Here is a 24,604-nt window from a genome sequence, read left to right as displayed (position 1 = left end):
CGTGCATCAGGCAGTGCTTAACCACTGGCCTTTTCCCCGCCCCATGCAGTATACAGAGATAGAATCCAGCTTGCTTTACCTGGCTGTGCCATCAGTTGCCTTCGTAATTGCATCGAAAAAGAAGGTTTCACCTCTACAATTTGATGGCAGTTTGTTAAGAAACATATACAACTAAGGTTCAAGCACGCTTTCCTGAGCACACACATCGGCTGTTTGGGCCGTCTATCCAGCGCAGTGATTCGTGGTCAATTGGTTAACTTAATATCCAACTAAGGTTCAAGCACGCGGTTTTGTACACACACATCGGCTATTTGGGCTTTATATCCAGTGCAGTGGTTCCTGGTTCGTTATTACTTGTTACTGTTGGTGGTTAGTAGTAGATCCACTTCATTTTAACTTGATATTCAACATTGGTTCAATAACGCTGTCCTGTACACACTACAGCTATGTGCATGGGGCGTCTAACCATAATAGCGGTTAATTGTTAGTTTGTTAGTGGTAGATTAATGTCAGTTTTATTTGTTTGCGTGTTTACATTCATCTAAGTTTCAAGCACGCTCTCCTGGACAAACACACCTCAGCTATCAGGGCCGTCTATCCAGGTCAGCGGTTGTTAGTGCCTGGGTGCTAAATAAGTTGGGTCTAGTGGCCTTTCGTCACCCACTGAGCCGTTCAGTCACTCTAGATATACTAGTATATGAAAAACGTTTGTTTAATTTATTTATTTTGTTTAATGACACTAGATATATGAATGCAAGCTGGTAGGTACCCCGTACCACGAAGCGGTCTTAGCGCTAAGATCAGCGTAAGCGCATAAGGTAGTTATGAACTTAAGACGATCTTAGCGCTAAGATCGCTTCGTGGAACCTACCAGCCTTAAAGTTCGACGGCTTAACCATAAAGAAATCGAGACCGATTTTCCCTGAGCATTACACTTACAGATATTATTTCCATTTAAAGTTATGTTTGTCTTTATATCTAATTAAGGTTCAAACACGTTCTCCTGGACACACACACACACACACACACACACACACACACACACACACACACACACCATATCTATCTGGGCCATCTATTCAGAACAGCGGTTAATGGTTAATTGTTAGTGCTAGATCTAGACCCGTGCTTATAAAACCTTTAGTAACCAGACTCGAGACTATATGTTCTAATAGTCCAAATTAATTCCTATCACCGATAATGTTAACGTTGACTAATAAAACTGATATAAGCAGCGTATCAACACACCCAGGAAGTACAGCAATAAAGAGTGTGGCACCTCACATCTAATCTACCTGCAACAAAATGGGGGGGGGGGGGGGGGGGGGGGGGGGGTCACATACCATGTAATGTTTTTATTAGCAACCGTAATTTTTGCTTAAAATTACAGAACTTACATTTTGGGGGTACCCTGCATTAGTTTCAACTTCTGGTATATATTGCATAACAACTGTATAACAAATAAAAGTGTATTTATTTATTGTCAATGGATAATAATAATCAATGTTACATATTACTACAAATCACACCCACGGCTTTGTTTTACTCCGTAAATATTTGAAGCGGTACATCTGGAACTTTGACACGGTTCACTCTCTTCTTTGGTATCATGCAACTTCTAATAGAGTCCGAGACAGTAACGCCATAACAACGCCATACAAATTGTATGCGTGTGACGTCATTTGAGATTGAGTTGGACTCTAAAAAAATTATAAGCACGGGCCCAAGAAATAAGTCGACGTGGTGGCAACGTGACGTTAGTTTAGCTCTCGCCTGGTGTGCTGTCCGTTTAGCATCGATCCCTGTCGGTGGACAAATTAGGCTATTTCTCGTTTCAGTCATTTGTTCACAACTGGTGTAACTGCATAATATAAAAAAAATCCCTTGCTGCTAATCGGAAAAACCGGATAGACAGAGGATGTCAGTCAATAATGACAAGTTACTCTCTAGTAGAAGCAAACTCCAAAATCAAAACTGGGCTGGAGAGATTCAGAATTCTAGTAAGGAAACTCTCCTAGGAGAAGGAAAACTCAAAACTCAAAACAAGTCCACTGAGGTCAGAGTACAGAAGCTATGCATCAGCATTAGCGTAAAAACCGAAAGAAAATGGCTGTACATGCACCAAGCTCTGTGATCACCATCATAATCGGAAAGAGTAGCCCATTTCTTGGTGGCAGCAGGTTTCCTGTCTCATTGACTGTGTGGTCCGTAATCATATGTCCAACGCCATATAACTGTAAATAAAATGTGTTGAGTGCGTCGTTAAATAAAACATTCCTTCTTTCTTTTGTGTAGTGGCCTAACACCCCCACTGAGCCGTTCAACTCACTCTGTGGGTACAGGCTTGCGGCGGGATGCGAACCAAACACGTCTTACCGCGGCGAACTCCATTTTGGGAATGTAAAGACCATACTTTTTTTTTTCTTTTTTTGTTCGTGCATATACCCAATTAAGGTTCAAACACGTTATCCTGGGCACACACCTCTGCTATCTGTGCTGTCAGTCCAGGACAGTGGTTTAGAGAGAAGTCGATGTAGTTATCTTATATATTTTACCCAATGACTCGTTAAAATCGCCCATTGAGCTTGAGATGTAGCTCAGTGGTAAAGCGCTCGTCTAACGTGCGGCCGGTTTAGCACCGATCCCCGTCGGTGAGCTGTTTGTCGTTCCAGCCAGTGCACCACGACTGGTATATCAAAGGCTGTGGTATGTGCTTATCCTATCTGTGAGATGGTGCATATAACAGATCCCTTGGTACTAGTGGTAAAATGTTGTGGATTTCCTCTCTAAGATGATATGTCAGAATTATTCAATCTTTGATATCCAATAGCTTATTATTAATTAATTAATTAATCAATGTGCTTTAGTGGTGTCGTTAACGAAACAAAAACACTTTTCTTTCTTTCCTAATATGCAGTCTGGAGACCATACCTTTTTACTGTAATTTTCGTGCATTTAGCCAATTAAGGTTCAAGCACGCTGTCCATGGGTACTCACCTCAGCTGACTGTCCAGGACAGTGGGTAAATGGTTAGCCATTAGTTGTTAGTGAGAGAAAAGTCGGTTTAGTGGTCTGACACCTACCTATTGGGTTATTAAAAGTCGCTCTGTGTGGAAGCTGGTACTAGGATGCGAAGCCAGTACCTACCAGCCTGAGGCCGGTTTATATTGAGGCTTGCACTCCAGAATGGGCAATATTTCATTTTATTTCAACTTATTTTTGTGTTTATATCTAATTAAGGTTCAGGCATGCTGTCCTGGGCACATACCTCAGCTATCTGGGCTGTCTGTCCAAGACAGTGGGTTAGTTGTTAGTGGGTAGTGGGAGAGAAAAGGGTATGGTGGTCTTACACCTACCCATGGAGTCGACGAAACTCGCTCTGCGTGGGAGCCTGCGAACCCAGTACCTACCAGTCTTATGTCTGATAGCTTAACCACGACACCACTGAGGCCGGTAATGGCCAACAAGGACCTACACACCGCAGGTTTCTGCTCGTAGGTGAGAAACAACCCGATGAATCGGATTATAGTTACGCAATCATGATTACAATTACAAATACACCAATGTTTAACGTCCATTCTCTAGAGAATCTTTTTTATTACAATAAATCCTTCATCTTTTGTTGCTTTAACAAACATACATCATTGCCAGCAGCAAATAAAAGATTTATTTACTCCCAAGGGTTCGGAAACAGTGGCTAATCACGGTGTCTGTCTGTAATGTCCAATTTGTTTTTTTGGTCTTTTGTGGATTACTAAAGCTCTTTAATACAAAGCGCTGTAAGTCGACCAAGGAGATAAACAGTGTTAACTAACTTTTAAACAATTGCAATGCATTACATGCCTTGCAACAAAGCTTTTTACACTTCATTCTGGGAACGTGCTTTGTTCCTATTGTACATTGTCTAGACTGCACTTGAGATAACAAGTACAACCAATAAACGTAATCAGGTTCGTAAGAAAGATATTTGAAATGTTTAGTACATGGTTTGTGTGGGGTGGTGGTCGGTGGTATTTTGAAAAATAAAATGGGATACGGGGGCATACAATTTCCTGAAATCGGAAAGCATAAAATCATCAATTAATGAACAGGTCATCACGGCATTTTGGCTCGATCTATAAGGTCAAAAGGAACACTGTACAATAGATAAACTACCTTTAGATAAACTTCCTTAACAAGAAGAATGCATTATTCCAGACAAGAATATGATCATTATGAAAGAAGTCGATGTAGTTGCCGTACACCTCACAGAGAAGTACTGGTCTGTAAACTCGGGACCTACCAGCACTACTGTTAATCATTATTTATATTTATGCCCCCATCCTGTCCACAAAATACCGTATATTTTGTCTAACAGTTTTGACACATGAATCCTTGACTGCTGTCCAAGGTCTTAAACGAGATGGAAGTGGGGCATTTTAAAATGGTCGTCGATGGGTCCATTGGTCTATTTTTCGTTCCATCCAGTGCACCACGACTGGTATAACAAAGGCCGTCGTATTTGTTATCCTCTCTGGAATGGTGCATATAAAAGATCCCTTGCTAAAAATAGAAAAATGTAGCGGGTTCTTCTCTAAGACTATTTGTCAAAATTACCAAATGTTTGACATCCATTAGCCGAGGATCAATAAATCAATGTGCTCTAGTGGTGTTGTTAAACAAAACAAACAAACTATATTTAAAAAAGCCTTTCTACCATTCTGCCGTGCTGGGATGTCGTTAAATATAAAAAAATTCATTCATTCTCTATCAATTTTCATTTCAAACGTATATCCAAGCACGTGTTAGCTATTTGGGCTCTCTGTCCAGAATAGTCTTTAGTGTTTAGTTAAGAGAAAAGTCAGTGTAGTCTCCTTACACCTACCCAATGAACTGATAAAACTCGTTCTGGGTGGGAGACGGTTCCGGAGTGCCAACACTTTTTCATTTCATTTCATTTCAACTTATTTTCGTGCTCATATCCATTTAAGGTTCAAGCACGCTGTCCTGGGCACACACCTCAGCTATCTGAGCTGTCTGTCCAGGACTGTGGGTTAGTTGTTAGTTGGTTAGTGGTTAGTGAGAGAGAAGAGGGTGTAGTGGCCTTACACCTACCCATTGAGCCCTTAAGAACTCGCTCTGGGTGAGAGCCGGTACCGGGCTGCGAACCCTGTACCTACCAGCCTGTAGTCCGATGGCGTAACTACGACGCCACCGAGGCCGGTGTGCCAACACAAGACCCTATCAGCCTTAAGTATTCATTCTATATCAAACTGCTCCAATCCTGAAGATCTCTACTCCGAACTGGACTTCTCCATCGAGTGATAGTTGATTAGATTAGGTGTAAATGAAAGGAGTTACAATGTCTGCTGTCACGGTCGACAGCGCGAGGCAGCGATTTGATTACTGGGAAACAAAGACGACGCTGATTGGTTCTTTGACGTTGACAATTTGACCTCTTAACCTGACTACCCGAAACCCGTCATCTGACGGTCATCGTTTGGCTTACATACTCAAAAATCGCGTTTAGATACCCGGCTGTATTTTTTTTTGGTCGAGGTTAGACACTGACTATGTAGCTGTCCAATTGTTTGGTTATTAAAACATAGGACTGACAGCTAGTTGAGTATAACAAGAAAAGCGGACTACTTGATTTTTATGTTATAAACGGTCGACAGTATATGACGTTAGCTATATCCAGGGAGTTACCAGCATATAGATGGCCAGCATGTTCAAGCATTTGGTTGTGGTGTCTTTGAAAATTGTTCTGAAACTTACTCTTCGTCTGCTGGGAGTGACTAAAAAGAAAGTTGTTACCAGTGCATATGGCAAACAAGATTCTCAATGCACCAGGATAGATTCAGTAAAACAAATTTACGACGAGTATTCTCCTTCACCGCAAAAAAGGGAAACACGTCGTACTGGAAAATGGAACCCGAGAAAAATTCATGTTTGTGACGAAAGTAGCGAATCTGATATGTCGTTCAGAATTCCAAGGAATCCGCTGACGCCAAGAAGCAGACAATACTTTCGACCAGCTACGTCATCACCGATGCACGTGCTTCGCAGACAGTACAGCTCATCTTCGGGGATTTCCACTACCAGTGACGTCATCATCACAGAAATAGATACGGATGACAGTTTTCCAGAGTATAACCTCATGTTAGATTCTGTATTTGAAAAGAGGAACGCGACTGAGGTTGAAAACACAAAATTAAAGGCAGCGCTCGATGTACTGACGAAAGAAAAGTTACAACTTCAGGACAAAATCATACAGCAACACGAGCGTCTGCTGTGCAAGAAATTAGACGCTAAAAATGGGGATAGTGCCAAAAATAGTATTTCACGTGCTTGCCAGCTTCGACGAACAAGTGTCCAAAACAGTTCAATGCAAGAATCTGCCTCAGAACTGTGTAAACTACGAAAGAATCAGACTTTACCTAATTTGTGTAAACTACATTGTGGTTTAAACAGGACAGTTGGCTATTGTGTAGAGAAGTGTCCAGACGAGCTTTCTTCTAGCAGACGACAGTGCGAAGGTAAATCAGACGAGCATTCAAAAGAACACCAGCTTACGTTAACAACGGGCATTCGGGACAAGGTTGAAATTCTGGAGAAAATAAAGTTTTTGGAAAGTGAAAATATTCGTCTTAGAGAGTACATCAATGGCCTGCTGTATCTGGTGTTGGAGAACAGCCCGTCGATACTGGAAACAAATCAAGAATACATGTATGATGGGCGCCCTTAGTGGACTGTGGACAGATTGTGGTCGCTTCTACCTTCGATTTCCAGAATCGACTAACAGTTACATGGGTTTCTTTGAGGACTTGACCTCTTTATTTGAAACAAACATGAACCAAAGATTGAGGGATGAAGACAAAACTTTACGAACTATAGTTCTGCGGAATTCACTAAAACTATTTGTGTGTGTTTTGTTTGTATTTTGATAGTTTGTTTTTTGTTTGTTTTGTTTTTGGAGGGTGAATATCACTTAACTTGAGCAAATCAAAATAGATCTCCAACCCACCGAAAACAATACATCAATGTGTGATATAATTATGTAATGATTATTTAGCCTAATATATTGATATATATATTTGTAGTGCTGTTAAATTTGCTGTTCCACTTATTCGGTTAACCTACAGGTTTATTTCTGGGGTTTTAAAAAAAAAAGGTTTTTTTTTTTTTTTAATATATATACATTTAATATTATTATTATTATTATTTATTATTATTATTTTTATTATTGGTATGGTGTATTTCAGTATTAGAGAGACGTCGCGGGGTGCAGTAAAATTTTACCCCACCGTATATATTGGAACCATTGAATAATTTGTCACACCAGTTAGTGCTCCACAGATAACCCATCAGAGGCCGTGATATGTGATGACATTTTTTTTTGGAGCAATATAAAACCATTCAACAAATAAGAAAGATTAGCCTGTGAGGCTACAGCAAATCTCTCCTTAAATTACATTCCTTTTTTGGGGGGTGGGGGGTGAGGGTTGGGTGGGTATAGGTCCGTGGTAGAGATTTCGTCTGAGATGCGACAGGTATTAGGATCGATCGCAATCGGTGTTTCCTGTCTCAACCAGGGCCCCATAGCTGATATTTCTAAGGCCGTGATAGTTGATATGTATTCTCTTTTCTTTAGAACAGGGCATATTAAAAATCCCTTGATGCTTTTCGATCCAGGAGTAGCCTGCGTCGCGACATGGGCTTTCCTCTCATTACCTCTCTCATTCTCTGTCTCTCCGTCTTTGTCTGTTCCTGCCCACTCTCTCTATGTCCATATCTCTCTGTGTTTCTCTCTCTCTCTGTCTCCCCCTCCTCTGTCTCCCTCTCTCTCTGTGTGTGTATCGTCTCTCTCTCTCTCTCTCTCTCTCTCTCTCTCTCTCTCTCTCTCTCTCTCTCTCTCTCTCTCTCTCTCTCTCTCTCACTTTCTTTTTGTGTTTTACATCTTTGGTTAAATTATATTGTGTCACACAATCGTCACACAATCGCACATATATACACGCGCACACATACGCATAAAATCCCACATAACGACGATTTCGTTCTACCACTAATGCTATTTAGTATTTACGGATATCTTGTCATACACGCACGCGCACATATACAAAACGCATACATGTGCGCGCGACATAACCCACATATTCTTTCTTTTTCTAATGTACATTTTCTTTGTTAATTAATCAATATGTATGACAACTTTTCCAATAAATTGTTATTCATTTGTTGTTGGTTTTGTTTTGTTTGTTTTAAGGTTTATTTATTTTTATTGTTTTTGTTTATAACGTATTAATTTATTGTAGATTATATAATTATTTCTTAAATGTAATATAACCTCTTCTCCATCACATGCAGCTGAGTTGTTTGCCTATGGCAGTGTGCTTGAATCGTAATTGGCTATATGCACCAATGAGCACCGGCGTAGCCAGAATTTTATGGGGATGGGGCTCACCGGTGTAGCATTTAATTGGCGCTGTCTATGAAACGTGTTATGGGGCGACAGGTAAATATAAAAAGTCGTCGGGAAAACAAAAGAAATACACTGTCATGGACAGAACTCTGGCGAAGTCAAATGTTGTGCCCACGACAGGCGTGCTTGAACAGTTCTCTGATGGAAACATGCCAAAAATTACCCACACCCACACACAAAAGATATGTTGGCTATTGGGAGAGGCCTGGGGACTGTATGGCCCCTATGTCCCCTATGTCCCCTGGCTGTGCCAGTGAATAACGGACATAAATAATTGACAGTTACAGTGCATGCTCATTGATACACTAAGTTGCCTCACACTAAACCGGGATCATCCCGATTAACAATGTGTCGTAATCTCCCTTCTATAAGCCTTTGTGTAGTTACCGATTTTCATTACAAAGACTGACACACAAGTACGGATAGGGGTCTACAGTAATATAAAAAAGGGGCGGGTGTGAAATGTTTATTTAAGCATTTTATGTCGTGTACACGTTACCAAGCCACAAAGCAGATATCGATGGATCTACTTTGTGCTTAAATACATTTAAAAAAAAAGTATATTAAAAAAGGAGAGGGTGCAGATTAAAACAAAGATATGCTTCAGTTAGGGTTAAGAATAATGTAAAATAAATTAATAAAAATCCTGTACCCTATATCTTCAAGCTACACGCTCTCATTTTGCTACAATTCCACCTCCACCCCAACTCCCGTCCTCGTTTTAAATATCCTTGTTATATATAATCCCTAAAATCCAAATTCGTTATTTTTGCTATGATTAAGTTGTGAAAATCCTAGTATTAAAAATACTCGCCTGAATTTCCTGCCATTGTAATACATCGCTGGATCCTATTAGGGGTACGACTTAACTTAGTCGGTAGAGCACTCGCTTGAAGTGTTTCGGTCGAGGGATCGAACCACATTGGCGGACCTATTGTGTTTTCCAATCAAAGGCCGTGGTATGTGCTGTCCTGTTTGTAGGAAAGTGCATATAAAAGGTCCATTGCTATTAATGAACCGGCCTCGGTGGTGCAGTGCTTAAGCCATCGGACTACAGGCTGGTAGGTACAGGGCTCGCAGCCCGGAACCGGCTCCGACCCAGAGCGAGTTTTAATAAGTCTGAGGGTAGCTGTAAAGCCACTACACCCTCTTATCTCTCACTAATCAACTAATAACTAAGCCACTGTCCTGGACAGACAGCCCAAATAGCTGATATGTGTGCCCAGGACAGCGTGCTTGAACCTTAATTGGATATAAGCACGAAAATAAGTTGAAATGAAATGAATGCTGCTAATGGGAAGACATAAATCAGGTTTTTTCTGAAGATTACGTTTCCGAATTACCTAAAGGTTTGACACCCAAAAGCAGATGATTAATTAGTCAATGTGATTTAGTGGAGTTGTAAAACAAAGCACACTAAGCTCGTTTTTAACGATTAAACCTGTATAATACAGTTTCTTGTTCACAATATCGGGGCGGGACGTAGCCCAGTAGTAAAGCGCTCGCTTGATGAACGGTCGGTTTTGGGATCGATCCCCGTCGGTGGGCCCATTGGGCTATTTCTCGTTTCAGCCAGTTCACCACGACTAGTATATCAAAGGCTGTGGTATGTGCTATCCTGTCTGTGCGAAAGTGCATATAAAAGATCCCTTGCTGCATTAGGAAAAATGTAGCGGGTTTCCTCTGATGACTACGTTTCAGAATTACCAAATGTCTGACATCCAATAGCTGATGACTTATTAATCAGTGTGTGTGTGTGTGTGTGTGTGTGTGTGTGTGTGTAATAAAATTTGAAGTTTAAGCGACTTCAAACTTTAGGAAGATGAGAAGCACATTTAATATAGAGGCACTGGTTCTGTAAACAAGAAAATATGTATAATGTTAGTCATTATAAAAGTCTCTGATGGTTGGAAACAGTTTAACAATGGAAGCAAACTCACGACAGTCTCTTTTAAGATTAATAGATCAACAAGTGCTAATTTAGGAGTTGATATTGCACAGGTGCGACTAAGTAAACAATCTGAATATCTGACCGCAAAATATCCAACTAATTGCCCAGTTCATTATCACGTCAGGTGTCAAAACGACCTTTTAGCTAATTGTTATTTAACCGTGTAATTGTTGTTTTGTGTGTTACCTGATGTAGCTGTGCCCAATACAATAGATATCCGTGACGTTTCTTTGATGAATACTTTACTTCTTGGCAGTACCATTAATACCCGTTATACCCGCACCAACGCCCAAAGCATTTGGCTTGGTCTAAGCTAGACACAGAATTGAAGTCGGCACGTTTACTGTAGAGATTTGCGTATCTCAACCAAGATTGGTTATAAGCAGGTTAAACTCCACGTCTGATCCTGCGAGATATTTTAAATAGCTTGTGAGGTTGTGTCATTGTTGACGTGATAAAAGAAAAACATTTTGGAAGAACGCAGCAGATCAGAATGTTTCCCACACTAGCATCGTGCAAAACGTTGACCGTACTATGTTTAAGAATTCTTTTAAAAGTTATTCTACGTGTCTTGGGACTTACAAAATACGACGAACGTGGAATGGAGGATTCTGAAAACAACACAGTCAACAGGGACAGAAAGAGTTCACTCAATAAAAATTGGCAGGGATATCCATGGCCAAAGAATAGGAAAGAAGAACATGATCATGACAACAAGTCTTCGTGTGATGCCAGCAGTGAATCGGCTGGAAACTATGTTGAGGTGCCCAGGAAGTTTCGTTCACCGAGGAAGAAACGAATTGTTCGACGGAGATCCCTCCAAGTCACGACGTCTTCCCCACTGCAAGCTAGACGATACAGCTTGTCGTCCGGAATTTCAACCGGAAGCGACGCTTTTATTTCGGAATTCGAAAGAGTGAATTCTTATATTGCAGAATGTGATGGGTCAGTGGGAAATGTTACCGAGATTGACAATATTTCACTTCAGGCGGTACTAGAGGCATTGATAAAAGAGAAAATAGAACTACAAGAAACACTAAGACAACAGCAGGACATTTTGGCAAGGAGAGATTCTGTTGACAATATGGTCGCAGATAAAGGTTCCAGTGAGGATGTGTTTTCCAAATACACATTTGATTCATCACAAAATGCTGGCATGGATAACAGTGTTAGAGGAAGAAGCTGTTCGGTTCCTAACGCCTCCAAGGAATGTAAAGAATTAAATGACATCTTAGCTTTTCGTAGCAAGCGGGTCTTTGAAAATGTGGAACCTGACGACAACGGCGAAGTGTTTGAAGGGCGCACGATTGAAACCAGTAATTTTGTGTCTGTGTCAGATGTATCGTACAAAGACTTGATGTTAAAAAAACTGAAAGATTTGGAGGATGAAAATATTCGTCTGGAGAAGTATATCAACAGACTGTTATTTATGGTTTTGGAGGGAAGTCCATCTGTTTTAGAAACAAGCAAGGACAATTTATAAATAAGCCGGGAATTCAGTGAAAGGTCCATCTTGGAGTTTTTAAACAGACACTTGTATTGTAATTTAAAACCGACACCACTGCTAGTATTCACAACCATCACCAACAAGTAGTCGAAGGAATATTTTAGCAGATGTCAATTATTTACTGCTGTTTCAAGTGTCGAAAAACATTTGATCAAAGCTGTGGCCATGCCTGGTAATTGGATATAGTAAACAAAACCTGGCTTTTAGAGTTGACAGTTATTAGGAGGTTTGGGCTATTCCCATCTCTAAAATATACTTTTGTTCGGTAGTACATGTATTTGTCTTGTTTTTGCATATCAATAAGTGGTGGTGGGTATGATTTTAGACCAAATGTAAACCCAATACTTTAGTGTTTCTGCTAATACTAGGGAACTGACCGTCACAATAGTGTTATAGTAATTTCAAATTTGTCATATACTCTTCAATTTTTTTTAAATATTGACCAATCACACTTCGCCTTTTATAACGTTATTTGGGACCATACAAATTCTAAAAATATCGGGCGAGTCTATTTTAGTGGCCGCAGTACAGCGAACCATACCAATACGTACGGGGTGGGTTATCAGTCTTCAATTTTACATTAAAAATTATTTATTTATTTATAAAAAAACCCAAACTAAATCAGTCTTCAGTTTTACATTACAAATTATTTATTTTATAAAATAAAACATGTTTTAAGGCATTCGTAATTCACACGAAACATGTCGTATACCCTCGGGATAATTCGGAATTTTTTCAAATTATTTTTAAATCACTGGCAGGATTCTGCAAGTAAGGTTTTGATTGGTGGATATGAGCTCCAACTGGCTGGTGTTAGATCCACATGTAATAGTGGAGCTAATTTTAATTAGATTGTATTTCAGGTTACCCTACTTTTTTTGAAGAGTATAAACTAGGGATGTCTCTAAAATAATCTTACCAGAAACATTAAAACATTTTGTATTGTAAATTCCAGTTGGTTTGGTCGTGGCAGTTTTTCGTTTTGTGTGGAGAAAGGGTCAATATGTTATGGGTGTAATAATACTAATATCCGGATAATGTTGGGCAATTTAACCATACATATAGCCATATCCACATTCGTTGCATTTTAATACATTTACAAATAATAACATATTGTCAGTAGAAAACTCAAGGGGGTGGGTGAGTAGCATTAAACACTGGCGTAGCCAGGAGTTGGGGAAATGCCCCCCCCCCCCCCCCCCTTCATATTTCATAATTTGCCTGTAGCCCACAATAAGAGTGTAAGCCCTTTCACAAAAGATCGTGGCTACGCTAATGGCATAAAACAGGCCAGCAGGAATTATAAGTGAAGGGGTGGCACATACCAGCACATTATTATTATTATTATTTTAAATATGGGTCTGTAAAAAGATAACAGTTTTGCTTTTTAAGTTGTTTGGCCTTTCTAACACTCAGTTTTATGGAATAATGTATATCGATGTTTCATGCTGCACAAATGTAATTACACTACCAATGTCAATAAATATTTGTACGTTTATTTTTTGTTATTATTTAAAAAAATGTTTGAAGTATTAGTAACTCGATAATTATACCCAATGTTCAAAGTCAAATAGAAACGAATAATCTGTCAGAGGTTTTGCCCTGGATGGACATGCTTGAACTGTCTGTGAATAATGCCATGTCAATGTTTTCACGTTTTGTTCAGTTTTTCCAAAACTATACTGCACAACAAAATATATATATATTTTTTTTTTAGTTTTCTTTACTTTTATTTACAAATTGTTTGAAAACCCCATTACTTTTTATATCTATTAAAATTATAAATGCCTCAGTAACTTATTGTACCTATTTTTAGTAAAATGTCTTAAATTTTATCTTGAAAAGAAATTATACATTATTATTTATGGTGTTCGGTATGTCATAGATCAGTGAAATTTGACCTATAGTTACATCTATGAATGTTCTCAATGCACATAAAAAAATATATTAAAATTATCTCTGGAATATTTTTAATTTTTTATTATTTTCAATAAACCATCCAGTTATGGAACTGCCCTAGAATTTCAAGTTTGCTATGATCACGGTAATATCCAAGGGGTTAATTTTCAACCCTGATACACACACACACACACACACACACACACACACACACACACACACACACACACGCAGTGTTTCATATTATGTCCTTATATTTTAAAGAACTGACATTTTCTGACTTTGCTATCAGGGTAAAATGTCTTCCAATGACCCGTTTTTAAAGTTTATCCAGAATATTTCGACAGGGTCCAATGTCTGATGGGATTGGGAAAAATAGGGCGAGTACATGATACTTGGGATCTTTTCAACTGACTGAATAATGCAGTACATCAGTGTTAAATTAATTTATTATTGAGAACAGACATACTAGTAATTAAATTTATAACACATATATTGGGAATTTCTAGTACAGAAATTGCAAATTTTCAGTGCCTATGTTCGGACACACAGAACACCTGGGGATAAATCCTTGATGTGGTAAAAACAAAACAAATCCAACATCTTTTACTCATGGATCAACTTGAGCTTTGATTTAATATTCAAATGTAAAAGTGTTTCATTAATCTGTATTAGAACAGCAATATAGTTATTAACTATTATTAGAGTTAATGTTGTTTAATACATTACTAAACTAGTATGAGTAACATATCATTATGCCATTTAATTGTATAAAAATAAAAAGGTTAACAATTTATGCAACATGAATTAACCATACAAGTGAAACATAAATGAAATAGTAACTGTATCTACACGGATATAGAAATGAAAATGTTTAAATGTTTGAATAATACTGATTTGCAGAGAATATTTTGTTTATAACAACAACTGCAGTCTCTGAAACTTGCACAGGAAGTCGGAATGCTTTCAGTTTGATACTAAGTAAAGTGTTCCTGAATGAATTAAATTTACCTGTGTGAGAACCACTTCTCTAGAACCAACACAAGTGCCTTAGTACCATGTTCTTGTTTTGCTTGCTGGTTTACAAGACTTTTAACAGTATATCTTGCTTGCATATTAAATTTGGAAGACAATGTCTCAACTGAAATTTTAACAGGTAATGGCTGTAAACAACTTTTGTTATGACTGGAATATTTTTTACTTTTTTCAGTTATAGAGTGATCTCCAATCAGTTGTCCATTTTGAAATATTTTACTATTACACAAGTCCGATACATGCTTTACAACATCACAGTTTGGCAATGATACTGGAAAAGTGGGTATGAGTTTATCGTTGCATATGCAACAACAGTTTGTTGAAGGTAGATCTGTTTTTTCTATGTCACCAGAAGGATCTATTTTCAAACAATTTTCATCTTTGGAAACATCATTTATAATGTTTCCTTTTGATATGAATTTATCGTTGCAGATGCAACAACAGTTTGTCGAAGGTAGATCTGGTTTTTCTATGTCACCAGAAGGATCTATTTTCAAACAATTTTCATCTTTGGAAACATCACTAGTGATGTTTGGTTCTGAATCCAACTTTTTCATCTGGCAATCAGCATGTTTTCTCGTCTTCAGTGAACTAACAACTGAACAATTACATCTCATGTTTGGATTCACTCTTTCATAAGAACAGCTGTCCTGAAGATTTTTCCCATCCGAATCCTCATCCTCAGACACATATTGAATACCTTTATTGACCTTTCTGTGTCCAATACTTCGTTTTCTTTTCAGTGACTTCCGTTTCAGATCAGCACCAGGTACAGGTAGCAGGATACTTGGTGCTTTACTGGTCGGTCTCAAAGCCCGTCTTGAAGTCACGCCATCAACAGGCGTTCTGAAATATTTCCCAAAACAAGACATGTCGGCTCTTGAAGATATGTCTACTCCAAATGGACCTCTTGTGGTTGAGGACACAATAGGAACCACTGCACAAGGCCTCAGCTTGGAAACAAACTCAAGCAGCTCTGAGTAGGAGGAGTGGTCTGAATATGGAACTACAAACACATCGTTCTGATTTGCGTATGGAGTTCCGCCGATCCCTGTGTATATGGCTGTTGGCAAGATGGCAATTGTTCTCTTTACCTCGTTCCATCGTCCGAGCATTTTCTTCGACACCAGATGAAAAGGCTCAACCCTAATTCTGACACTCTTGTCACATATTCTGAAAACATTTGGCAGTCCCAGAGTCTGAATCCTGGAGTACATTTGCCCAGGAACTGAGATCCATTCTTTGAGGGTCAAGCCTAGCCATGCCAGGAGAATCTCTTTACCAAGTTTCCTCATTCCCAGGACGACGTTACAATCTCGGTGCTGTTGGATGATGTCCAGTATCTCTTTTCTTGCCTCATGCTGTGCTGGGAAGATGCACCGACTGCTGCAGAACGTGTTGTCCAGGTATATAACATCAATGGAGTCTCTGTGGTTGTGTAAAACACTGTTCTCTATGAGTTCAGATTTGTACCTGAAAATACAAGGAAAAACATATCATACTTTATTCCTGAGAAACGTTATTCCACAGACATGATAGCACATACCACAGCCTTTGCTATACCAGTTGTGGTGCACTGGCTGGAACGAAAAATAGCCCAATGGGCCCACTGACAGGGATTGATCCCACACCCACTGTGTATCAGGCAAGCACTTTTACCACTGAGCTATGTCCTGCCCTCTTGAGAAAAAAAAAGGACAGTAATGGAATGTTTGTTTAATGATACTGCAGGACATTGTTAAGTCAGCAGTTATGGCCTTTGGTTTAAAATGTTAGAGTAGACACCTACTGCCACCACAAAGGCTACTCTTTTAAAAGAGCAATAATGAATTATAATATATACATGTACATGTACTTTTAAAATGGTAGACTGGACAGAACATGCTACAATCTTTGATATATTAAACATGAAAGGCTGGTTGGAATGAGAAATATTCCAATGGGTCCAATAATGGGGGATTGATCTTATGACCCATGGGGGTAAAATATATTTTAACAAGCATTCTGAGGGTACTGCTAAAGCAATACACATCGCCTACCTGACCCAACAATTTTTTGTATCTCCTAAATTCAAGGGTTACAGTAACAGTACATGATAAAGAATTAAACATTTTCATCTAAATATTTTCAGCTATTGCAAAACAAAAGTGCAGAAAACAAATTTTCATATCTCTTAAGTTTAAGGGTCATAACTCTGTCAAAAATGGGTAAATTATAACACTACATGATAAAGCTATACACAAAATGTCAGTTCAATATCTCAAAGCCTAAAAAAGAAGTCCGGAAAAACAATTTTCACATTACCCAAGTTCAAGGGCTATAACTTTATCAAAAATTAGTAAATCGCCATGAAAGTCAAACTTGATCTGTAACAATACATGATAAAGCTATACACAAAATTTCACCTCAATATCTCAAAGCCGCCTGCAAAAAACATCGGGAAAACATGTGGGCCAGACAGAGAGGAAACCTATATTTCCCTCTGATTGGACCGGTAGGGATCTAATGAATATTCGCTAACTTTAAGGGCCATATCTCAGTCAAAAATGTGATCTGTAACAGTACATAATAAAGCTATGCACAAAATTTCACATCAATATCTCAATGGATAACTTGTCTTTTAATGAATAACTTGGTCTTTTAAGTTAGGTACTTTTTAGTGTCTTCTAATGGGTGTTCCAATGAGCACTCAGTTATATTGGCAAATTGAACGGATGGACTCTACCAACGTGATAATTGATTATAATAAAAGTAATGTCTCTGTTTAAAACCACAAGTTTAAAAACTCAACGTTTCGTCAACTAAATGTTGACATCATCAGGAGAAAAAACATAATTGATTATCAAGTGTCATTGAAAATGTTACTATTAATTATTCCTACAATTCAAATGATGAAATACAATCATTGTAATGCTTAGCAGAAGCTTAAACTTCCTTTCCAAATATATATTTTTCCAAATGTATAAAATTATTGGGAGGCAAAATTTATTTTGGGCTAATACAGACATTAGGATGACCAGAAACACAATGAACTTAAAGATAATTATATTCTAAATCATAAAATATATTTGATATGTAATTTTAGTCAATTCAAAAGGCTGTTTTTTTAAAAAAAACATCTTACAATGCAGTGGCGGATACAGAAAATCCATTTAGGGGGCCCCCAGTGACATGAGGTAGAATGCCGGGGGAACTTTGGGGGAGGTTTGGAGGGGGATCGTAACATTTTTTATAATTAATATATAATAAAATTATAACTATCGCAAAAATTGGGGGGGGGGGGGGCGCAGGCCCCTGGAGCCCCTCCTAGATTCACCTCTGCAATGGCAGAAACTCAGGATATCTATTTACAATAAGAATGACAGACGTATAAAATCAGATGCCTACAGCCTGAATCGTTATGGTTAGTACGGTACACCAATAAGCAATCACTGTACCGGAAATCTCCAGTATGAAGAATCTTTCCAAATGATCCCTCAAAAAGAAACATCACCGAGCCCGGACAGTGGTTAGCATCAATGACTGAAACCGCAATGTACGAAGCATCCTCATCATCGTTAGAAGGCACTGGCACCAGATGGGTGCATCCAACTTCCAGTGGGCGTAGAAGACTTCTTTCCACTCCACACTGTGTTGTCAGGAACTTTGCTGTCAACTCGGAGCAGTAGATAGGATGCTGCCATGTCGATGTTAAGCCAATGATGTGGTCACCGTGCAGATGTGTCAGAAAGAAAACAAAATCGGCTGCATTCAGTTCTTTGACATGCCAGAAATCAACAGCTATAGGAGTTCCAGGTATGATGCAACCATTTACAGACATCTGCAAAATAAATAAATCAAAATAAAATGCTATTAACTTTGTGCAGACTAGGGTGAGACATAGCCCAGTGGAAAAGCACTCGCTTGATGTGCAGTGAGTCTAGGATTGACCAAGTCATGTTAGCACTGACTTTCCCGTTCAATTTTTTAATAGCCCGAATTTTATTTAAAAAATGAAAAAATTTGTATTTGGCATAAGAGATCTGTTTCTCTGCAACTCGGTTCTAAAGTATATCTATGTTTATAAAGCGATAGTTGTTATGCAAATAGCTAGCTTTTTATTACTGTATCTACCGTTCAAATGAGCACTAAATTGACTGTAATGTAGCAAAGTTTCCCACATGACTGTCAAGAACTGTTGCATCAGCCATAAATATTAGCAAAGTGACTGGTTTCGGTAGCTGAAACATTTAGTGGATTAGAATACAAACAGAACTTTTCAAAACATATATGTTTTCTTCTTGTGCTTATTTATAAAAATGTTTTTAACTCCAACTGGATTCCAACAAAGATGGCAAATATTAGTGTATGCATGTGGAAACACAGCACTGTTGCAATGCTCTAAGGTGGAGCCATTTTCAACAACAACATAGGGCTTTTGCTTCAATTTTGCTCGACTGGTTTGATTTTAATAATAGTTCTCACTGAAATACAATCGCCCAATCGAGCACTCCCAATGTAGCTGCATATTGGTAAACAGAACTGGCCGAAGTGTTCCAAATACTTTTATTTTAATAGATTGGTTGGCCCCCAACTTTCCCTGACAGCCAGCTGTAATTCACTAAATGCTATTTTGACTGGTTCCTCAAGTGGTCATTCAGTTTAATGAGTAGTAAAAAAATCAATCTAGCAGTGTAATTTGTAGCAAGCATTAAGATCGAGGACAGTCACTTTTTTTACTCTTGTTTTGAAGCCAAAACAAGGGTGCGAAAAGTGACTGTCATCGACCTTAGCAACAAAACGGCTGACTGAATTTAACCCTGGTTATTCAAACAAATTTACAAACCAGGCTGCCAATTCAGCAGGATTCTCTGTTTCTGTGAACTTCAGATTTTGGGACAGAAGTGTAAGATGAGACGGGATCTCAAATATGGTTATGATTCTGATGGAATCATTCATAAGGTTGCACAGTACCAAAGAAGAGTTCCGTGTAAAAGTTTGATGTGCCCCGTCAAATATTTACGGAGTTAAAGCAGCTGTGGGTGTGATTGGTAGTAATATGTGACATTGATTATTTGTGCAAATACTATTATCCATTGCCAATAAATAAATACTTTTATTTGTTATACAGTTGTTATGCAGTACATACCAGAGGTTGAAACTAATCCGGGGTACCCCCAAAAATGGAACTGCAATTTTCAGCAAAAATTACAGTTGCTATTAAAAACATTAATTAAATCTCTTAAATGGTACGTGACCCCCCGCCCCCATTTTCTTGCAGGTAGATTAGATGTGAGGTGCCACACTTTTTATTGCTGTACTTCCTGGGTGTGTTGAAACGCTGCTTATATCAGTTTATTAGTAAACGTTAACGTTATCGGCAATAAGAATTGATTTGGTCTATTAGAACCATAAACAAAGTCCCCAAATTCAGTCTGCAGAGACATTGCAAACGGCAAAGGTTCCGTTACAAAAATACACAAAAGTAGAATATATTACATTAAATGTTTTACACCAAGACAGACTGTTTTTTTCTTTAAAATATCATCATACAGTTATGCAGACGCTGGAATTGTTTGAAAAGCGAGCCAAATACAAACTTCCGTGTTTACCATTAATAGACTGATATTTAATTGTTTGCGAAAAGCGTAAAGATCTAAAGCGTAACATCATCCACAAAACCAGTTAAAACTAAAACACGTTTTGCAGTTATGAACATTTTAGTTTTTTGTTATTTAGTAGACTAGCATTCGTTTTAGTGTGCATTATATTATATAAAGGAGGATAATGTCCTGACATACTGAACAAAAAAAAAAAAGCAGAAAAGGATTCAATTAGAGTGAGACGTAGGCCTACCTGGCCAGGGTAAGATTCATATTTATTTTCAAGGGCGTCGGATTTAGGGGTGGGGTGGGGTGGGGGGGGTGGGGGTGGGGGTGGGGGTGTTGTCATTGAGTCTACGACCGTGAACGTTGACGACTTTGGTGAACTAATTTAACCACCACATACATTCACCTGTTCACAAACCTCTTTTATCAACATCATTTGATAGAGTTATTGGGAATGCTTGACCATGTTCAGATCAAGTTGACATTTCGCCTCATTCGGTTTCTGGGGCAGGACTGCCCAGTGGTAAAGACTAAAGTGCCCGCTTGATGCACAGTCGGTCAGGGATTGATCCCCGTAGAGCTATTTCTTGTTCCAGTCTCAGTGCACTACAACTGGTACATCAAATGCTGTGGGATGTGCAATTCTATCTGTGGGATGGTACACATAAAAGATCCCTTGCTACTAATGTAGCGGGTTTCCTCTCTATGACTATATGTCAAAATTGCCAAATGTTTCACATTCAATAGCCAATGATTAATAAATCAACTTGCTCTAATGGTGTTGTTAACACAACATACTTTAACATTAGGTTTCTCTCCCAACACACTACAGTGGTTATATCAAAGGCTGCGGTATGTGCTATCTTGTCTGTGGTATGGTGCAAGTAAAATATCTTGCAAAGCATAACATATATTATCCAGTAATTTCCCCATAATATCCATGTGATATAAATTAGGATTGTAACGTTACAGGTAGGTTGTGATACGATACAGGTCCTGATACTTGGGTAATGATAGTATCATATATACAATGTATCCTGATCTTTAATGATACTGACTCTATATGTAACTTTTAGGTAGTGTAAAATATTTTTGGTAATTATATCTCTTTACCCGTCCAGTATCTCTTAAAACATCCAGAGTTCGGCAAATCCATAGCCTTTGATATAGCCAGTGGCTAGTGCTTTTTAACACAGGGCTAGTGACAAATGCAAACCCAGTAGCTAGTTTAAATTATCAATTTGAGAAAATCTGGCCATCCTTTTGTTTGTAGTAGCTCAATATTTATTTTATGTAAATAAGAAAAAAATGTACCTCAGGTATTAAGATCTGTGACTTTAATATTTTTAACATGTTTGAGTATTGTGATACAGCTACCATGATAAATTGATGTATCATATTTCAGACATTATAATCATTCCTATCACAGTGTGATAATACTGATCACTGTATTGTTACACCTACCTTTATAAACCCATGATGTTTTGATGCATTAAGGTTGTCATGCCATGCTCAGAAGAGATCAGGCCCTTTTTAAAGGCCCTATGGGCAACCTAGGGAGACACCCCAGCATCAACAAGATTTAATTAATGAGCTACTCTCGACACACTAATTCCAAACCTATACGTAGCTCCCTTTTTTTTACTCTTTAGAACAACCATACAAATATGCGCCAAATTTCCTTAATTCAAAATGCGCACTCATTCCCTTTGTCATTCTTTTGGCCACCATCCAAATTCCAAATTCCATAGCATCACAATAGCCTCTGCCTGCTACCAATCATCCGGGCGGCTGGTGCTCTCTTGCGCCAGTCAGTGCAGGTGGTCCTTCCTCCTACCTCCCCCACCTTTTCCGTGCCCATGACAGGCGTGTGCTACAACAGCTTGCTCTGAATGTACATGTTAAAACCTAGTCCTGTCCTGTCCTGTCCTGTCCTGTCCTGATGCATTAAACCAGTTAATATTTTACCATTTACACTACTTCAGTACTTGTTTTTAAAAATCTGTTTAATATCAGATCTGAATTTGATTATTTTGAGCTATTTTTTTTTTCCTTTGTTTTTACAGCATTGCTTTATATTTAAATACACAATGACGTCTAACTATGCCAGGCGTATGGGGCGTCTCGCAGCCCGAATATTTGGTGAAGTGGCACGACCAACAAACCCCACATCCATGAAAGTTGTGAAAATCTTCAGTATGCAACCATACCACCTGAAGCCAGAGATTACAGAGTACTATCCTAGTTATACGAAGACGCATCTATTGATGAGAACTGTCCGAGACTTTGGTTTGTTTAGGTATGGTGATGTTAAAGGGACAGACCCTAGTTTCTAAAAAAGCATGTCCGTCTGAGAAGTAATGGTTAGTAAGACAAACTATAGTTATTTTAGACAGTATTTCCCTGTTTAAACATCACAGACTTTAGCTTCTCTACGTTATAACCTTATCCAAATGTGTGTTGCAGGTTTGTAGATTACCTAAACTTAGTGTCCATGTTTACAGGCTGAAATGAGGGTCTGCGCCTTTTTAGATAGATATAATTGATTGTAACTGACGATTTTTACTTAAAGTCAATCCTGTCTGTCGGATGGTATATATATATATAAAGATCCCTTGCCACTAATGGAACAATGTAGTAATTTTCTCTATAAGACTATGTCAGAAATAACAGATGTTTGATATCCAATAGTGCTTTAGTGATGTTGTTAAAATTATTTAATTCTTTTTAGTATTTTTTATTTTATTTACTTGTTAAAAGGATCTAATATTATTCTCCTTGAACTAGTCTCAGGGGAGTGATGGGGAGCCAAAGCTGCCCTAATTTAGGTCAAGCTGATGATGAAGCATATTTCATCGAGATATTTGCCGACAGTTGAAGTCAAAACATACGTTTTCAGACTGACAAGCCGACAATTCCATTAGCACAAATAATTTGTTTTAATAACTTGTGAAAATCATTACCGGTAATAAAATAAACTGTATAGTTATTTATATTTTAACTTTTTTTCAAGTGGGTGGGATCCAACTCTTTTGGTAGAGCACTTACCTGAGGCATTTAGGTCGATTGATCCAATTCTCCTCGATGGACCCATTCTCTGATGTGGGTGAGACATAGCCCACTGGTAAAGCACTCGCTTGATGTGCGGTCGGTTTGGGATTGATCCCCGTCAGTGGACCCATTGGGCTATTTCTCGCTCCAGCCAGTGCACCAAGACTGGTACATCAAAGGCTGTGGTATGTGCTATCCTGTCTATGGGATGGTGCATATAAAAGATCCCTTGCTGCTAATCGAAAAGAGTAGCCCATGAAGTGGCAACAGCAGGTTTTCTCCCTCAATATCTGTGTGGTCCTTAACCATATGTCTGACGTCATATAACCGTAAATAAAATGTGTGACCAAATGACCAAATGTTTGACATCAAAAAGTCAATGATTAATTATTCAATGTGCTCTAGTGGTGTTGTTAAACGAAACAAACTTTTTTGTTTGCAGAGATGAGCATCAGGATTTTAAAGAGGAAATGAAACGACAGAGAGTGTTACGTGGAAAGATTAAACCTAAGAAAGGAGAAGGAAAACGAGCAATGAAGAAAAAGTAGCCGAGATGTACGATATGTTAGGAACAGACTAAACATGGCATCTTGTGGATGTATCAGTGCTGTGTAAATATGTCAGATCTGTGGTGTGTAAATGTGTCAAATATGTGGTGTGTAAATGTGTCAAATGCTTTGTTGGGCATCTTCAGTTTCATCAGTTTGTGTTAAATTACCAACAGACTAGACTAATAGATGACATCATGTGTGAAGGTGAAAATATTTTTTAAAGTGTTTGTCTTTCATATTATTGATTTATTTAAAAAAAAAACCACTCTGCCGATAATGCTAATTGTGATTTATGCAGTGAAATAAATATGTGCTAACAAGCTGTGTGAGCCGTTTTGAGTACATTTTGTTTTGTTGTTATTGTAGTCGGCATCTGAATTCTTGCATGTTATTTTTTTTTATACTTACAGAAAAGTATCCTGTGCTAGTACTGAACATCCTGTGCTAATATATTTATCGGTACTGAAGGAAAAATCAAATCGTTTTCGAAATATTATTTATTGGTCATACATAAACATGAGACGATTTAGAATTTTGAAAGCAGTTGGTGAAATTTATTTT

General features: G+C 38.3%; 2 protein-coding genes across 2 annotated transcripts; one reads left to right on the top strand and one right to left on the bottom strand.

Moving 5' to 3' along the window:
• Positions 1–14,422: 14,422 nt before the first annotated feature.
• Positions 14,423–20,442, bottom strand: LOC121366239 (5' exonuclease Apollo-like). Its single transcript, XM_041490762.1, has 3 exons — positions 20,332–20,442; positions 18,291–18,673; positions 14,423–16,326 (listed from the first exon to the last, which is right to left on the bottom strand). Exons 2-3 carry the CDS (start codon positions 18,671–18,673, stop codon positions 14,826–14,828), a joined length of 1,884 nt encoding a protein of 627 aa, XP_041346696.1. The 5' UTR covers positions 20,332–20,442; the 3' UTR covers positions 14,423–14,825.
• Positions 20,443–20,512: 70 nt separating this feature from the next.
• Positions 20,513–24,385, top strand: LOC121366229 (28S ribosomal protein S33, mitochondrial-like). The gene is made up of 3 exons (XM_041490753.1): positions 20,513–20,697; positions 22,508–22,740; positions 23,935–24,385. The coding sequence occupies exons 2-3, from the start codon at positions 22,532–22,534 to the stop codon at positions 24,038–24,040; spliced, it is 315 nt and encodes a 104-aa protein (XP_041346687.1). The 5' UTR covers positions 20,513–20,697; positions 22,508–22,531; the 3' UTR covers positions 24,041–24,385.
• Positions 24,386–24,604: the final 219 nt, after the last annotated feature.

The sequence above is a fragment of the Gigantopelta aegis genome, chromosome 3 (genome assembly GCF_016097555.1).
Source record: "Gigantopelta aegis isolate Gae_Host chromosome 3, Gae_host_genome, whole genome shotgun sequence".
NCBI classification, from domain to species: domain Eukaryota; kingdom Metazoa; phylum Mollusca; class Gastropoda; order Neomphalida; family Peltospiridae; genus Gigantopelta; species Gigantopelta aegis.
Note: the sequence above shows the minus strand (reverse complement) of the source record. Positions and strands in the feature narration are given on the sequence as shown.

Excerpts from the sequence above, each read along its gene's own strand:
- LOC121366239 (XM_041490762.1), bottom strand. The coding sequence starts at position 18,673 with ATGTCTGTAAATGGTTGCATCATACCTGGAACTCCTATAGCTGTTGAT. Across the intron at positions 16,327-18,290 it reads CTTCATACTGGAGATTTCCG|GTACAAATCTGAACTCATAG; the intron begins GTACAGTGATTG and ends TTGTATTTTCAG.
- LOC121366229 (XM_041490753.1), top strand. The coding sequence starts at position 22,532 with ATGACGTCTAACTATGCCAGGCGTATGGGGCGTCTCGCAGCCCGAATA. Across the intron at positions 22,741-23,934 it reads CGAGACTTTGGTTTGTTTAG|AGATGAGCATCAGGATTTTA; the intron begins GTATGGTGATGT and ends TTTTGTTTGCAG.